The sequence below is a fragment of the Rhododendron vialii genome, chromosome 1a, assembly GCF_030253575.1.
Source record: "Rhododendron vialii isolate Sample 1 chromosome 1a, ASM3025357v1".
In the NCBI taxonomy this organism is placed as follows: domain Eukaryota; kingdom Viridiplantae; phylum Streptophyta; class Magnoliopsida; order Ericales; family Ericaceae; genus Rhododendron; species Rhododendron vialii.
Window position 1 is genome coordinate 29,010,572 of NC_080557.1, and position 18,213 is coordinate 29,028,784.

General features: G+C 40.6%; 2 protein-coding genes across 2 annotated transcripts in view; one reads left to right on the top strand and one right to left on the bottom strand.

Moving 5' to 3' along the window:
• Window positions 1–5,654: 5,654 nt before the first annotated feature.
• Window positions 5,655–18,213, top strand: part of LOC131308344 (U-box domain-containing protein 33-like) — a 28,358-nt gene continuing 15,799 nt past the window's right edge. Inside the window, exons 1-3 of the mRNA XM_058335265.1 lie at window positions 5,655–6,016; window positions 16,772–16,893; window positions 17,209–17,330. Coding sequence (XP_058191248.1) covers window positions 5,857–6,016; window positions 16,772–16,893; window positions 17,209–17,330 — 404 coding nt within the window. The 5' untranslated portion in view covers window positions 5,655–5,856. The remainder of the gene's footprint in view (window positions 6,017–16,771; window positions 16,894–17,208; window positions 17,331–18,213) is intronic.
• On the bottom strand, window positions 11,413–13,571 carry LOC131308354 (uncharacterized). The gene is made up of 2 exons (XM_058335275.1): window positions 11,610–13,571; window positions 11,413–11,545 (listed from the first exon to the last, which is right to left on the bottom strand). Exon 1 carries the CDS (start codon window positions 13,542–13,544, stop codon window positions 12,093–12,095), a length of 1,452 nt encoding a protein of 483 aa, XP_058191258.1. The 5' UTR covers window positions 13,545–13,571; the 3' UTR covers window positions 11,413–11,545; window positions 11,610–12,092.

The window sequence follows — 18,213 nt, forward strand, 5'->3', positions numbered from 1 at the left end:
CTTCACAAACATAGAAATATTAGAATTCCGGAATCATATTTCATCCCCCTTAAGCATCCATAATATAATAATCAAAACTTTTTTTGGATATACCAGCTTGAAATAGAAAAGAGGCTAAGCAAATATACAATCTACAAGGGGCATACCCCAAGAGGAAACAAAATAAATAAAATTTACATTAAAATTGACTATGCAAAGGCCAAAAGGCAATCATAGCACTAAAAATCTACTTAACAAATGTTTCAATTCCCTCTAGGTAGAGGGAAAGGAAACACACGACAAAATGATAATTGCAGACCTGATTTCATCGAGCATTAACAACTAATAGTCCAACTAAAGACCACACGAATTGAAAGCCAACTTGCAGCAGCTAAATCCATGCACCTTCAGCACTTCACATTCAAAAGACAATATCAAATGGTAGAAAGCTTCAATACGGGACGAGTCCATGTACTGGATAGTTGCATTGGACTCGGCGTCAATCATAGCAGTAGCAGTAGCAAATTCGTTTGCTGATTCTCAAACAGATAGCAGCTAGCAGCATCCACCTATCAATCGTACTCCACATGATTCTCAAAACAAATAGTCACCTAACAGATTAACCAACGCCTGGAAAATGCTTGAACAGTAATAGTGAAGAATTAGCTAGGGACATGCCCCCTAGAAAGGCGTAAACAACCCAAGGGACAACCCCCCAAGGGTAAGTAAAACACAAGATATTGTATCCTATCCTTGGGACACTACCCAAAGATAGGAAAATAACGACCAAAACAGCCATATCTGGGACAACCCCCATGAATGGCAACCAATAATCAATAGCAACATATAGAGTTATAGAGTTACTTGCTTGAAGTCACACAAGCATTCTGAACAATTAAAAGATGGGTCACCTGCTTAACAACTACTGATCTCATTAGAAGCAGCATATAGAGTTACTAACAACAGCAACAACAACAGCAACTAGAGATACAATTAAAAGGAATATGTACACTAACAGGTGACACATCCAGCCACAACAGCATAACACTCTCACATAATAATCCAACCACAAGATAGCTCACTTTGGTTATAACATTCATAATTCAAACACTGGACTACGAAATCCACATGGATATTTATAGAAGCACATTGCTTATATCTCATCACTCTACTCCTCCCTTGGAGCCTAATTCACCAATTCTCTAAAGGTAATAGGGTGAGCTACTACTCCCTCGCTCTCCCTCACAAAATGACTCCCTCTAGCTATTACCTCCTCTCGCAAGAAGATTAGGCTTAAACCCACTACTCATAGGTTCACACATATAGTGACTCACTCAAATGTCCAAAAAAATAGACCTTAACCTTTCAGATTCCAATAAAGAACCATAAACTGTAGCTGTCACCAAAACCAGCTTGAGATTAAGGTATTTACCTTGTATATAGAGGTACTAGTAGTCAAGAAAGCATTCCCCCTGGATAGATGGCATTTGCACTCGAGAATGACCTGTCAATTCTTATAGATAGAAGAATTAGAGCACCCTGAAGTCATGCACTTGAGCTGCCATGCACAACCATGATCATAGAAGTGTTGAAACCTCCTCTCTGCCATGCACAACCTGACAATTAAAGGTAATAGAACCCATGTGCAACCAGATCCGAGAAGGACCGCCTTGCACACCTTGTCTTGTAACACCATGAGTTAATTGCTGCAGTAAATGCAGCCTTAAGCTTACATGAACAAACCAGAAAACTTGAGATTGGTAATAATCAAAAGGAAACAACTATGGAACAATTGATGAGAGAATTATGATCCACTAATATTCCATTCATTTGTAACCCATTCTGCTCGACTTGGAGGCAGGGCTTGTAATGATAACAGTCTTGCCTTCACCATGGAGTAAATTTTGTGAGCAATTACCTCCCAAGAGAAAGATGTACCTTAAAATTTCCTCACATTTCTCTCAATCCAAACATGATAGACAATGGTTGTAAAGACCAACTTTGTAATAACAGTTTGAAAAGATTTGCTTTTCACATTGGAGAGGAAAGTAACCCATTCATGCCATGATCTAGAGTGCCAAAAGACATGAATTTTGGAGAGTATGGTGCATCACACCTGCTGTGAGAAGGTACAATTAAAGAAAAGGTGGTCATGACTCTCACTTGACAAAAGCTACACTGAGGGGAGAGGTTCATGCCAAACATCACAAGCCTATCAGCAGTGGATAGCCTATTCTGAATAGCCAGCCAAGTGATAAAGCTGCATTTTGGAATATGGGTAGGGAACCACACCAATTTGTGCCACACAACTGTTGGAAAGGGTGTTCTCAATTTATCCCACAGTGAAGCAACTGAGAACTTACCATTAGGAGTGAGAGTCCATCTAATGTGATCTGCTTCCTCCAATCGGGATGGGATAAGAGGAGGCAAGGTTCGTCTTATCTCATTGAGCTCAAAGGTTTGGGTGATGGGAAAGGTCCAGCTTGAGTTTTGTAAAATGTGGGACACAGTAGCATCCTTAGGAATACCAGAATCAAGGGCAATTCTAGGGCCAAATTTAGCAATTAAAGGCCCAAATGGATGCCAATTATCAAACCACAAGGAAGTGGAATGGCCATCACCAAGTACATTAAGAAAATAGGGTTGCACCAATTGTCTAAGGTTCAATAATTTCCTCCAAACCCATGTGCAATCCCTAGGAATTTTAAGGTTCCAAAAATTCGTCCCTTTTAGTAAGTATGATTTGACCCATTGACACCACATAGACTGCTCCCCCCCCAGAAATTAGGAACCAGATGTGCTTGGCAATGGCAGCCTTGTTCCAAACCTGTAAGGATTTGAAACCAAGATCCCCCTCTTGCTTAGGATAGCACAGGTGCTCCCAAGAGACCTTAGCACCAGTTCTCTTAAGATTAGGACCTGACCAGAGAAAAGCCCTAAGTATAGACTCAACCTCCTTAATCACCTTTTTAGGGATGATAAATAAAGAGGACCAATATGTTTGCATGGAGAAAAGTACATTCTTAATCAACTGAACTCTGCTTGAATATGTTAAATCCCTATTTGTCCAAGACTTAGTTTTAGTAGTAATGCTATCCACTAGCCGTTGGCAATCGGAGGCTTTAAGTTTAGTAGAGATAAGAGGCACTCCAAGATATCTAATAGGAAGAAAGCCTTCCTTGAACCCTAGGACATTCAAAATGGCTATCCTAGAGCTAGTGTTTACCCCTGAAAAAAAAATGCTACTCTTCCCAGGACTAGGAGAAAGGCTTGACAAAGTTTGGAACTCAGTGAGTGCAGTCTGAATGTGATTGACCGAAGTGAGATCACCTTTACAAAAAATCACGAGATCATCAGCAAAACAGAGATTAATGAGCTTAGAATTTCCACATCTCCAACGGAAATGGAAATCAGGAAGCAGGGATTTCTCCCTAAGAAGACAAGTGAGAATCTCCATCACACAATGACAAACAGATAAGAGGACAATGGATCTCCTTGTGTTGGCCCTCTTTTCCCAATAATGTAACCGGAGGTTTCCCCATTAATGCTAAGAGAGTAATTAGCAGTGGTGACACAAGCTTGTAGCCACTTAATCATGGTAGGATGAAAATTCATAACAGATAGGACATCCCAAAGGAATTCCCACCTCACATTATCATAGGCCTTCATAATATCCACCTTCATGGCACACCTAGGAGTGGAGGATGGCTTATGGTATCCTCTCATGAGTTCTTGTGTCAGGAAGATATTATCAGCAATCCTTCTTCCTTTTAACAAAACCTGATTGTACATGATCAATTAAAGTAGGAAGGGCTAATTGTATCCGTTTAGCAAGAATTCTAGAGATACACTTGTAAACAATATTGCAGCAAGAGATGGGTCTATAGTCCCCCACCTTTGATAGGTTGGGGTAGAATTTGCTTTTTTAAGTAATTGACCAGACCTAAAAAAGGATTTAACAGCTGCAGTGCCTTCATGGCCATCAGTTAAATGAGTTGGCAAAATTCAAATTCAACGGTTAGTTTTTTTCCTCAATTTAATTGTCTACATTAAATGGCATTCTAGTAAAATAAGTGAAAGTGGAGAGCATTTGTTAAAATCCATAAAGTGATCAATGTTGTTAAATGCACAACCATTTGCCAAAGTGGAGAGTGAGTTTCACATACTAATGAAGCATTTGCTTTATGGAGAGTGAGTTTCACTTTCCCATGATGGTTGTACTTGATTGAGAAGATATGGGGTCCAATAAATTTGGTTATTGGCAAAATGTTGCAAGTTTTGATTATCCAAATTTGATGAGTTGCTAAGTTTGATTATTACAATGTGAGCATTATTTTTAGCACATATTGCTAACTTTAGCCACCTATAACTTTTTGGCTCCCTTTTCTCTCTTTCTTAGATTAGGGCTTGCCGTCGTAGAGGGGGGCGCCTCTCTCCCTCCTCCCCCGGACCCTTTTGGTGTTCCGTTTTCCCCCCTTCTCCTTGCGGTGCGTCACTTCCCCCGACCGGTTCCCGTTTCCACGTTTTTCCTCATCTTCTTCCCGCTTTGTTGTGCGCCCACCGGTTTCTTTCTTGGGGGTATCCGGTTCTTAACGGGCATGTGAGTTTGGCGGCGGTGGAAGGCGAGGCGACGTGATCCCCCTTCGATCTCGGTCCTTGGGCCTCTTTTCGAACGGCTTAACGGCGTGGTGGGTATCCTACGGCTGCGTTCTTCTTCGGTTGCCCTCTTTCCGGTGGTCCAGCTTATTGCTCTGTTTGTTTGGTGGTTTGGCGCGAGTGTGCATGCCACTTTTGGCTTTGGTGGTGGCGGGAGGTGCATGTTTGGGCTTTTGGTTGGATCTACTATGGCGGAGTTGGTGGTTGGCGTTTTGATCTGCTAGTCTGTGGTTGCCGAGGAGGTGGTTTGCGGTTTGGTGTGGTGGTGTATTCGCTTAGGATTAGGGTTTTATTTTGTAGGTGCTTGTAGGTGTTTGTTGGTGGCTTTTTTCTGGGGGCAGATTGCAGCGGTCCCAGCGGAGGGATGGTGGTTCAGGGGGCTTTTGAGGTGGTTTGATGGTAAGCTAAGTTTGGTAGCAGCAATGGCTTGGAAGCTTGGAGGTGTTTCGCGGCAGCAACATGGAGGATATTCACAGCAACAGTGGTTGTTCGCGGGAGCAGTGGTGGTTGTTTAGCAGCAGGGGTGCTTGGATTTTCGGCGGTGGTGGCGACGGTTCAAGATACATAGCGGTAGCATGGAGGTGCATCGTTAGTATTCAACAGTGGTGAATGGTGATGGTTGGGATGCGGGGCGTTTTGCGACTGGCTGGGAGCATTTTTGGGATCGGCGACATACGGCGGATTCACGGCGGTTTGCGCGAAGGTGGTGGCGTTTCAATTCCCATTCGTTGGAAGTCCTCGGCAGGGCAGTGGTTTGAGCAGTGGCCAGTGGGGTTTCGTTTTGGGTGTTTAGAGCTTTGGTTGGTCTCGGACTAGCGATTAGGTCTCGGGTAGTGTGAAGATTAAGTAATTTTAAATTTTTTTTGTCCTTATTCTTTTAATCTTTGTAATATTGCAGAGATTAATAAAAAAATTTTGTCGATAAAAAAATAAAATCTTTAGCAATCTTTTAATTATAATTATTATACTGTGGTTTTAATATTACACTGTGAATACTCTGAAATACCTGCCATCCAAACACAGATTATTACACTGTGAATGCTCTGAAATACCTGCCATCCAAACACAGCCATCGCGAAAGATCGAGACAGAGAATCCGAACGAGTTAAGTGAACAGCGTCCTCGGAAGGAATGTCATGGCACTAGTTGGTAAGCCGTTTGGCTCGGACATCGCGGCAGATCAACCGGATACAATACGCTGACATCGGCACCCCTCGAATCATGGCAACTAGGGCTGAAATCGTCGATGATAAGCTATACGTTGCGGTGGGAAAGGAGCTGAACGAGAGCAAATTGACTCTGTCTTGGGCTCTGCATCACTCAGGAGAGAGGAATATATGCATCCTTCACGTCCACGAGCCTTCGCAGTGGATTCCCTTCCGTAATTTCTTGATAACTCTCCGCCATATTTTTGATTAATGTTGAATTCGTGATGAACTTTTTGGTGTGTTTAATCGTGATATTATCTGCACACCAGGTGTTTGATAGATAGTCACCTAATATTAATAACTAACTTTGTGAGGTTACTTAGGTGTCTTAATTTTGGTGTAATCTCAAGAGTTACTGTAGAGGAGCTCTTAGGGAAGCGGAGGGTAGAGGTCGATACAAGTGTCCAGAGAAGAGGCTTTTAGAGAGTTGAGCTTTGTAATCTTCATAGTGGCGTATACAGATTGTTCTTCATCTCCTCGTGGAAGTACACGCGTTGCCGAACCACATGATCTTTTATTTTTTCATTTTCTTTGTTGTTTTGTGGATCGATTCGTCTTGTTCTTGCATAAAAAAAAAAAACCTAATCCAATGTTTGGTTGAATTGTATCCATGCTCCAGACTTGGTATAGCTTTGCCTTATGGTTTCTATGATAACTCAATAGGATTCATGTAAAGAAACTGTAGTGATTTTGCTGATGTGTTGTCCTTTTACTAATGTGGACATTGTGAGGAAATATGTTTACTTTTTGTGATGAAACCCATAGTTGTCACGGGCGAAAAGCACACCGAGGTGCAAAGTCTTGTTGGGCCTGAGGCGAGAGGCGCAAGGCGAGGCGCACCTATGCGGAAAAAAATAGGAAAAATGGCACACACCAATATTTCAAGTAATAAGCACTAAGCTAATGAGTTTACCATCCCAAAAGATACATAAAAATAGTCATGAAATGTCAAATAGCCACCGATCTTGCATAGAGAAAAACTAAAACGTCAAAATCAATAAAAGACAAGCATCCAAGTACTTTTCCTAGTTGCACTTCAATCATCCTAAGGAGGATTTAGTTTACTAATCATCGTCCATATCAACACCAAGTAAATCGTCATCATCTTCTTCTTCTTCACCAACGGATTTGTATCCCTTGTCATCTTCCTCTTCTTTCGGAACCCGCCTCTTCTTCATCTACCAAATGAATTGGATTGGTTGTGGCACTCCTTGCTCGTGCTCTTGATGTTGTTGCTTTAGTTACATTGGAACTCTCTCCCGCTCCAGAAGCTCTAGCAACATCAGCCCATGTTAAACTATCATCACCAAACACCAGCTCATTATCTTCATCAGATTCTCCATCCATCCTCCCACGCAACCACTCATTGCTTTCATCAACATTTGTCAAAGAAATGGGACCAATTGTATCTCGCATATCATATCGACGTTTTAGTGCCCTGTTATACTTGACAAACACCAAGTCATTGAGGCGTTTTTGCTGGAGCCTATTTCCTTTTTTGCTATGGAGCTGCAAGAATCAAAAGAACTTCTATTTTATTCAAGGAGGTGAAAACAATTAACAAGTGTATATGTTATTTGACGTAGATACTTACATGTTCAAATACACTCCAATTCCGTTCACAACCAGAAGAACTACATGTAAGGCTAAGAACTCTTATCTCAAACTTTTGCCAATTAGGCGTCGTAGAACCATATGCAACCCACCAATCAGCTATGCATTTGAAGTTTTGAACTAATTAGCCATCAAGTTATGGTAAAAATAAATTATGAATAGAATATACCGTGAAATTGTAAATTACCTGGTGCCCTTGTATTTCTTTGCCTAATTGCTAGTGGCAGTCCAAAAAGTCCCTCAGCTTTCATGTAAATAGTCATCTCAGAAGTGATTTTATTTTGTATCTCTTCATTTGCAATCAACTTTGTTATGCAATTGTAAATCCCTGTCATAACCTCAACATCTTGCTCAACTTGTGGGTTTGAGTAAAAGAACTCTGGATTCAAAAAATGTCCCGCAGCATGCAAAGGACGATGCAACTGGATTGCCCATCTATTGTCAATAATAGCATAGATGTCTTGGTTTTTTTCAACCTTTTCACCAAATGATTTGGCTATGGCTTCTTTTGCCCTATCCATAGCCTCATAGATGTATCCCATGGGAGGCTTTCTCTCGCTATCAACCAATCTCAACACCTTCACAAGAGGACCCGTGACCTTAAGAGCGTAGACAATATTCAGTGTTCTAAAACAAGGAATTAATCAGCGATTAATCACCGATTAATAGCTGGCGGGGCCCATCCGATTAGGTCCGAGTAACGATTAATCGCCAATTACTAATTAATATGCACCGATTAATTGCCGATTAATCCGATTAATCGCTCAAAGGTGGCCAACCGCCAGACTAGCGCCGAGCGACTTTTAGAACATTGACAATATTATTCCAAAAAGAAGCCATCATAACATATCTTGCCACAGTTTTGCCTAACTGCTCCTTTGCCCATTTACTAGATGTCCATTCTTCTGAAATGAACATCTTCCTCAAATTGTTCTTTTGTTGATGAATCCTAGATAAAGTGAGGAAAGCAGTTGCGAATCTTGTTTTGGCATGCCTCACCATTTCCTTTTCTCCTGTAAAACGCCACATCATATTAATTATGCCTGGACGGGCATAAATATAACCATTAAACCTAATGGCCTTTTCAAAAACCGCCTTAAGATGTGGTATCTTGAAAATATCTTCCAACATCAAGTCAATGCAATCGGCCGCACATGGTGTCCGATAAAGATTTGGTCGCTTTACTTGCAAAAACTTTCCTGTCAGAAGTTGAAACGAAAAAGTATTACTACAAAGTACAACCTACAAATGTTAACACTTAGTATGAAATATAATAGATAAAATTCTTACCAGCTGATACATTGGCCGAGGCACTATCCGTGACAATTTGGACTATATTGGGTTCACTGACAAGTTCCACATACTTGTCAAAAAGTTCAAACAACCTTTTTCCATCCTTAGAATAGCTTGAGGTATCGATGGACTCAATAAACATTGTTCCCTTTGGACAATTCACCAAAATATTGATTAAGCTCCTATGATTCCTATAATTCCATCCATCCGCCATTATAGAGCATCCATATTTCATCCAATCCTCTTTGTGATCCTTCATCAAAGTATTAGTATTAATCACCTCCTCCTTCAAATAGGTGACCCGTGTCTCATGGTAACTTGGTGGTTTCATGCCCGGGCCATATTGCCCAATAGATTCAACCGCGGGCCCAAAACTCGGATATTTAACTGCATTAAAAGCAATACTGGCATCATACATCCACCTTGTGAATCTCGTCACCGCACGATCTCTTAGTTCTTTCTTGTGTGGGTCATTCGCATCAATTGTTGGTTGTTTCCCTTTCCTATTTTTCACCACAACATCTGGATTAGGTGTGAAGAATACATCTATAGGCCCTTTAGTCTTCGGCTTTTTTCGCATAGGTTTAGAAACGGAGCCTTGACTGCTTCCAACGGATTTACCTTGCCCAGCGGCCCCAACCGGAATCTCCATAACATCATCTTCATCATCATCCTCCATACCATAATCATCAATATCCAGTATCATTTGCATTTGCTCTTTCAATGTTTTCCTTTTTCCCATATACTCTTGAATCTCTAGTTTTACCTCAGGTGGGCATCTTGGACAACCTAACACGTCCCTATAATCTCCCACAAGGTGTTTCTTTGCCCGATAAACCCTGCCATTTGTTATTTTGCCACAAAAATTACACTTAAATTTATTAGTGTTCGCGGGATCTACCAAACTGTGATACTTCCATGCGGGATTTGTTCTATTTGTAGTATCTTTGCTTGTCATCTAAAAGCAAAAAAAAAACAAGTTCAATTTACATTAGCTAATAGTAAATAGCCTAAAGCTGCCTAATCCACCCTGTAAATTCCAATAACTTATTTTTATTTTTAAAACCCCTAACATTAGGTAAAAATCAGCCACAAAGAAGCCAAATTGGTAACTGAGCTCTTGTGATTTTACTTTTTGATTCTCATACATATATACGTATGAGGAGAGAGAGAGAGAGAGAGAGAGAGAGAGAGAGAGAGAGAGAGAGAGAGAGAGAGAGAGAGGAGAAGAATACCTCAAGATTGGAGTCAGGAGAGAGACGAGAGAGTTGAAGGGAGATCGACGACAAGCAGTAGAGAGAAGAACGACAAGCAGCAGAGAGATTGACGCCGAGGGTAAGACCAATCGGCAGTGCGAGCAGTGAGAGATCGAGTTTTAGAGGCGAGAGATTGTGTGAGACTGAGAGAGGCAGTCGGCTGATGCTCTTTTGTGTTTTTCTGTTTCTTTCTTTCTTTTTTTTTTTTTTGGTTTCAAATCTAACGGCGAGGGTTAGATCTTGAAAATCCTAGGGCTGAGATCAAATTTTAAAAGAAGCGCACTTTTCTTGCGCCTCTCGCCTTGTCACCTTTCCTCGCCTTTTGCGCCTCCCCTGTGCTTTATTGAAGCCGCTGCGCCTGGGCTACCTCAAGGCGCAAGAGGTGCGCTGGGCCTCGCCTGGTGCCTAGGCGTGCTTTTGACAACTATGATGAAACCAATACTATAAATGCTATAAAATCAGAACTCATAACTCAAAACCTGGAAATCACATGAAAATTGATCAAGGCAAGTGTTGCACTCTATACTTAAGATAATTTGTCGTAACGGCCCGTGCTAGCTGACCTGCTAACCCTTAGTCTAACCACTTGGCTCAAAAGGTTAACCTCGACGTTATTTGTAAGTAGTTGCTCACGATCATTATATACGAACTCCATTTCCATTTCCTCACCAATGTGGGACAAATTGGATCTCACAATCTCCTCCACTTACGACCGCAGCGGCCTCATTGCGCCCCATAGTCCAACAACTTCCACCCACCAAGCGATGTGAGACAAGTACCCACTTAAGCACGTCAAGCTCCTCAATTGTTAGGCCCACACAAGCATGTCTTCTTGCGGGATCCGCCCAGTTGGTGTAAGCTCAAATACCACCAGTAGCGATCGTACCAGGCTGACCTTCTAACCCTGTGGCTCAAAAGGTTAACCTCGAGTTATACAGTCGTAGCTGCTCTCGATTTGTATAAACTAACTCCATTTCCATTTCTTCACCTATGTGGGACGAATGAGATTTCACCTTTGTCCCACTACGGTGCTTACGGTTTACATGAACATCTATCTCCCAGCACTACTTGATCGAATGCTCTACAGAAGCAGCACTACAATCATGCGTCTGGTGAACCAAATGATGTAGGACAGAGTTGGAATAGGGCTAAGTATGATCAAACACGAGGGAAATGGGCTGTTTTTTGGGGCTGTGAACAGTGGACATGAATAGTAATTTGTAAGAAGAACGAGATGAAGGGTTAGAGGAGGATAGGTCTAGGCATCACGCCTAGAAAACCCAAGGCATCACACCTAGGGGTTCTTTAGCATCACACCAAAGAAAACATTGCATCACACAATCTAATAGCTTGAAAGCTACTCAATTTTTCATTCATTCAATCATGATTTGCCATAAGGCTTACAATCTTATTTATACCCATTTCAACTTGACTCTTGAACTTTCTAACATAAATAACCTTCAACTAACTTTAGACTTCCAAAGACACATTGAACATAGACTCTTTGACTACATTAATGACATGGAAAAACTTATGACTCTTGGATCAACTAATTGACTCTTAGACTACATTTAACATTAATGACATGGAAAAACCAAATGACTCTTTGATCAACTAATTAACTCTAAAGACTTTGACTAGAAATTAAATAGATATTTTGACTTGAATAGAACCCAAAAGATGCCTAAGAATCCAGCCCGTGTCTAGCCAATATCCCAAGTAGGACCCATGGGCAATCCTTACCTTCCGAGACCAAATAATTGTTAAATTACTGGAATGCCCCTGGCCACCTTTTCTGGACCGCATCATTCTCCCCTAGTTGGAGAAAACTCGTCCTCGAGTTTTAAAGTATTGGAGTATAAGACTCCATGAACTCCTCCATATTTGCAACCGCATCTTGGTATGAAAAGCTTGAAGTCGAGGCCAATCCTTTTTTGTTTCAAACAAAAAGGAAGACAATGACGCTTTTGACTCCACATTTGGATCCTTGAACTTGTCAGGAATGACAAAGTCAATGGTTGGCCCCATCTCTTTTGTCTGAACATTACTTTCGTGTAATTTGACATTGAACTCTTTTTTAATTACATCAACGGTTGGTGCACCTTTCGACTTCCCTTGGTTGCTTGAATTCATGATTAACCAATTGAAGCTCAACGGGAAACTCTTTTGGCACTGTACTAGAGGATTCTGGCAGCAACTTACGCATCTGTAAAGGCGTATCAGATTCTGGGCCAGCAATTATTTCCTTCATTTCTCCAGCAACCAGCTCCATCACTTTCTCCACTTCATCCTCTTGAGGAGAAATATTTGGTGTTGCTTGTTTGCAATTCATATGTGAAAACTCAATAGATGATCCCATTGGCGTGATATTGGAGTCGGGAAGGAAAACATCCACCTGCCTTTTAAGCTCTGTGTGCTCCCTTGGATTCATGAGATAAACTAGAAGATTAGTCAATTGCGAACCTGGAATGAGATCTATTGCATGCTGGACATTGTTCAGGGGAGGTAATTCATTTGGGAGCTCTTTAGGTGCAACATTAGAAAAATGGGACAGCAACTCAGCCACTTCTGATGGTAAGACAGAGGCTGATGCAGCAGCTGATTCTGATACTTCTTTTACCCCCACGGCATATATAACTCCCAATTCCATAGTCTCGGCTTGAAAACACTTCCTGGTGATAGGCTTATTTTCAGCAACATCTTTTGGATTCTTTTCCTTGTATTTTTCCATTTCAGTCGTATTCATTGGCTTCAAAACAATCTCCTTGTTTTTGAATGAGAAAGCAGATGTGTTCTCTTTCCCACAATGCTGCACATCTCTATCATAAAGCCATGGTCTCCCAAGAAGGATATGTGTGCCATTCATGGGAATTACGTCACACCAAATGGAATCACTATAAGAACCATAAGAGAAAGAAACTAGGCAGCGCTGAGTTACCGGAATGGAAGTGTTGTCGATCCAAGCTACCTTATACAGATGAGGATGTGGTTGAACAGGAAGCTTAAGACGCTCCACTGTGGCAGCAGATACAACATTCATGCAACTCCCACCATCAATAATAAGCTTTCGGGCTTGGTTTCCACAGCGGACCAGCATCTGAAATATAGAAGTATGCCTCCGGTCCTCCTTTTCAACTTTAGGTGCTGTAAGGATACGTCTAACAACAGAGATCAATGAATTGTCCACCTCCTCTTCTTCTAAGTCATCTGTATTTAGAACCCCAACGACAAAAGAATCATCATTGTCATCATTATGTTGTTGGTCAAATTCAGCTTCTTGTTCCGTTCCTATGCGTAAGTTCCTCTTCGGGCATAGATAGGCCATATGACCAGTTTCACCACATTTAAAGCACCTGTTGTCCTTTCCTCCCCCTTTGTTGGCTGCGTGATTCTTGCCTTTTGGATCAGCTGTATTGGCTGAAGTTTGCTCAGAAACACTAGGCCGGAAACGACTTGCATCATTGTACCCTTTAGCTGCAGTTTCCCCAACTTGAGACCCAAACTTTTTAGGAATTGGGTATTTCAAATACTCCTCCATATCCAAAGCAACCTCGAAGGCATGTTCGAGACTGTACAAGGGTTGGCAAAGCAGCTCCCTCCTTGCGTCTGGCCTCAAACCATCCTTCAATTGGGCAAGAGTTTGACTTGAATCTTCTGTCACTTGACTCCTCATCTTCAGCTCATCAAATTTCTGCATATATTCAGCCACTGACATGTTGTTTTGCTTTAACTCGATGAGTTGTTCACACAACTTCTCATGGTAATTTGATGGCATGTACTTTTCCCTCAACTTAGCCTTCATCTCTTGCCAAGTACCAATCGGTGGTTGTCCCAACCTTCGAATATCACCTTCAACACCCATCCACCAGATTTTTGCTAATCCCACAAGCTTCATCTTAGCAAATCTCACTTGCCGATCGTCAGCCATATCATACCAGTCAAAGTACTCCTCAATAGAAGCAAGCCAATCTTGAAACAAAGTAGGATTGACCTTACCTTTAAAATCTGGAACCTCCATTTTAATCTTCTTAGTGATATCTCCGACTGTATCATAGGTCTTATGTTGGTTCCTCTGTAACAAATCATGGGTCCAGTCAGACATGGAATTTTGTCGCATTCCTTGACCTTGGCCAGCCCTAAATTGCTGACTTCGAAGGGAATCTGCACGCTGTTCTTCTGTGCGCTCACCTTGGTTCTCGCCATTTTCATTAGGATTGTTATTCCCGGAGTTTTCGCCTTGTTTGCCTCGTTCACCGTCATTAGGTTGAGTTCTTTGGCCTTCCAAAGTGCTAATGCGCAGATTATTATTATCCAATTGCTCCACAAGTTTTAACAGAATCTCATCACACTGGAAATCAGTTAATCTTCCTCTAAACGGCCTTCCGGATCGTGTAGACATGATGCTACACTCGCTCTGATACCAAAATTGATGCAGGACAGATTGAAATAGGGCTAAGTATGATCAAACACGAGGGAAAAGGGACTGTTTTTGGGGCTGTGAACAGTGGATGTGATTCATGTGAATAGTAATTTGTAAGAAGAACGAGATGAAGGGTTAGAGGAGGATAGGTCTAGGCATCACACCTAGAAAACCCAAGGCATCACACCAAGGGACTCTTTAGCATCACACCAAAGAAAACATTGCATCACACAATCTAATAGCTTTAAAGCTACTCAATTTTTCATTCATTCAATCATGATTTGCCATAAGGCTTACAATCTTATTTATACCCATTTCAACTTGACTCTAGAACTTCCTAACATAAATAACCTTCATCTAACTTTAGACTTCCAAAGATACATTGAACATAGACTCTTTGACTACATTAATGACATGGAAAAACTTATGACTCTTAGATCAACTAATTGACTCTTAGACTACATTTAACATTAATGACATGGAAAAACCAAATGACTCTTTGATCAATTAATTAACTCTAAAGACTTTGACTAGAAATTAAATAGATATTTTGACTTGAATAGAACCCAAAAGATGCCTAAGAATCCAGCACGTGTCTAGCCAATATCCCAAGTAGGACCCATGGGCAATCCTTACCTTCCGAGACCAAATAATGGTTAAATTACTGGAGTGCCCCTGGCCATCTTTTCTGGACCACATCACCAAACTTGTATTTGTACTCTCTCAAACTTGTATTATTTATACAGTAGTAGCTGCTAGCGATTCTTATAAACTAACTCCATTTCCATTTCTTCACCTATGTGGGACGAATGAGATTTCACCTTTGTCCCACTAAGGTGCTTACGGTTTACATGGACATCTATTTCTCAGCACTACTTGATCGAACGTTCCACAGAAGCAGCACTACAATCGATGCATCTGGTGAACCAAACTTGTATTTGTACTCTCTCAAATAAAAAAAACCTCTAACTCAATGAAAGTATTAGAAACCAACTCTACAAAATGAACAAAGGATGCAATATATATAGACCAATCGGTGATTTGACAAATAGTCACCAGGGAAGGGACATCTATGTTAATGAAAGACGCATCCACCTTACGGCGAACAGGTGATAAGACAAGAGTTCAAATTGAGTCACTTTACATTCACACCCGAAATAAAATATTAGAATCTAAAATTCCCACAATCATAAACTCTTGTGTAAAGCGAAGTGCAAGTATAGATGCAAGACTGTTGTTTATTCCTAGATTGGATCTTGGATTTGTGGAAGGGTTTGCAGGCTAAAAGAATTGAGAAGGGGAAACATTGGAAAAGATCCACAATCATAAACTCTCTTCGTTTCGTTATCCTCCTGAAATCCCTTGTCAACCAAGATCCAAACTCAGCATTTAGGACTTGTTGAGCGGAAGAGAAAAAAAGAGAGGAAGTGGGAGAGAAATTATAACCATAGTGTCATTGTTTCCTTTGGTTTGTTTTCTACAAAGGAAAAGGATACCATAAGAAAATAACTTTCTCTTGTTTGGTTTAGAGAGCAGAGGAAAGAAATACTCCTAACAACTAAACCTGACTGGGAAATGAAAAAATAAAAGAAAGTGACAAGGAAAGTAATAGCCCCCCTGTTTGCCATTGAATGTTTTCTTTTTTCACGTTAAGAACCAAACACAGGAGGAGAAGTAGAACTTTCAGTTTCTCTTCTTTATGTGACTAACTAAAACACCCTTAAATCGCTTAGATGAGCTCTATTTGCCCATAGACTGCATTAGCGAGATTGAATTGCATTTCTTGTACAAGAAACATCATCTTCTACATACATTTGTTGGCATATTAATCTTTTCTTTGTTGAGCAAAAAGAAACAAGGATCTTTATTGGGTGACAGCCAGGTAATTGTGATCCCTTACCCTTAGTTTTTGAGAATGAATACAACTATTGAAAGGCCATATATGCAGCTTCAATCTGTGAGGGGTGGACTTGACTGTTTTAAAGTTGGGATATTCTTCTTCTTCTTCTTCTTTTTTTTTTGACGATTGGATATTTATCTTTTTAAAGCATGTTGGATATGTTGGCCAATGTTAGCTCTCTGCTCGTCTAAAACTTGTGGGTGGTAAATGTAACCAGAGTACAATTTGTTGGTGCAACATTCATGAGTAAGCAGGGAGAGGTCTATTCATTTAGCTGTTTCTTGTTTCCCCTCCTCCTCCCCTCTTTTTTCTTTCCCCTGTCCTGCATTTTTATTGCTATCCTGTTCAGAGCTTTTTTCATGTTGATTTTGTTTGATGATACACAGAAATGGTTTCGATTACTACTTAAAACGTCCAAACTTTATGACTTCATTTTGGTTTGCAGTGGGTACAAAGTTTCCAGTGACCCAAATGGAAGAACAGCAAGTCAAGGCGTACCGAGAAATTGAGAGGGAAAACATGAACAAGCTTCTGCTTGAATACAGTATGATTTGTGAGCAAGCAGGGGTATATTCCCTCCTATTTTCTTTCAGTACATGTGGCTTTCTCTAATGCCTTACATTCGTGAAACGATATCATGCAAGCAGAAGTTCTTGGTTTTTGTCAAAATATATTGATTAAATTTTTTTATTTCTATAAACTATGGAGAGAAAGTTGAAGCTGAGTTTAGTGAGCCAATACAATGGCTAATTGGCTATCCATGCTTGCAAATAGCTTCAAGTTACAAAATTGATTCTTGAAATGAGGACAGTCTTTTGTCCCAAATTCCAATGGATCAGTGCACTCACTTTAATTTCTTTTGTGTTTTCTAACCTTGTCTAGGTTCGTGCACACATATTACACATTGAAATGGAATGCATTGAAGAAGGGATCGTCAAACTCATCTCCCAGCATGGAATCAAAAAGCTTGTTATGGGAGCTGCAGCCGACAAGCAGTATTCAAAGTTGGTATCCTATTACCAGTTTAATTTTCTTTGCTCATCAGCATCTTCTTTACACGGTTTTATGTCTGTCTCCTGCACCATGATGTGTTGATTTTCTTGTTCATCTGCATCTTTTTTACATGGTTTTATGTCCATCTCCTGCACCGTCATGTAGTTGGAAACAACGGCTTACCTTGGAGACTGTCTCTTGATGATTGTTCCCATATTCCTAGCTTTTATTCTTCTGACCTTGGAACTGTTCTCTTTCAACTATTGGGATGCTTATGAAGGGGTGTTAGTGATTGGTCTGGAACTCTGGATTGAGTTAATTCCCATCTCATTTGCGGTCAAATACATGTTTGTTCTTTCCTTCTCCCCATTATGTGGTCAAGAGAATTGGGAATTTGCTTATTTGCCTGTGATCAATAGGAGTTATACTTCTATTTACCAATTATGGTTTTACTAGTGCTTGCCTGTGCCTATGGCACTATCCACCCCGGCCCGTGCCTATGGCACTACACACCCCGATTGGAATTGAAATTACCCTTTGAATCTTGATTGTGGCTCAAAACATTATTTCAATTTTTAGGTAGCTATAAAATTATACTTATTGCTGGAAATTAACCATTTTTTTTTTTTTTTGAACGGCGAAGAATTTTTTTTTTATTGATATGAAAAAAGGATTACCTCGCGATAATCATCTGCAACTGAGCACATAGTTGGTAAGATAAAAAAGAAACACGAAGCAAAAAAGGAAAACAATTTCCAGATCACAATTCACAACCCTACATAGAATGTGCATAAACCCAACTAAGAGATAAAGAGCACAAACCAACTTTAAGTAAAAATTCTCAGAGCTCAGCAAAATGAGCCTCCGTTTGCTTGAAACGTGAAAATGCGGAGC

What these genes read in the sequence shown, in the direction of transcription:
- LOC131308354 (XM_058335275.1), bottom strand. Translation starts at nt 13,544, where the DNA reads ATGGAGGAGTATTTGAAATACCCAATTCCTAAAAAGTTTGGGTCTCAA.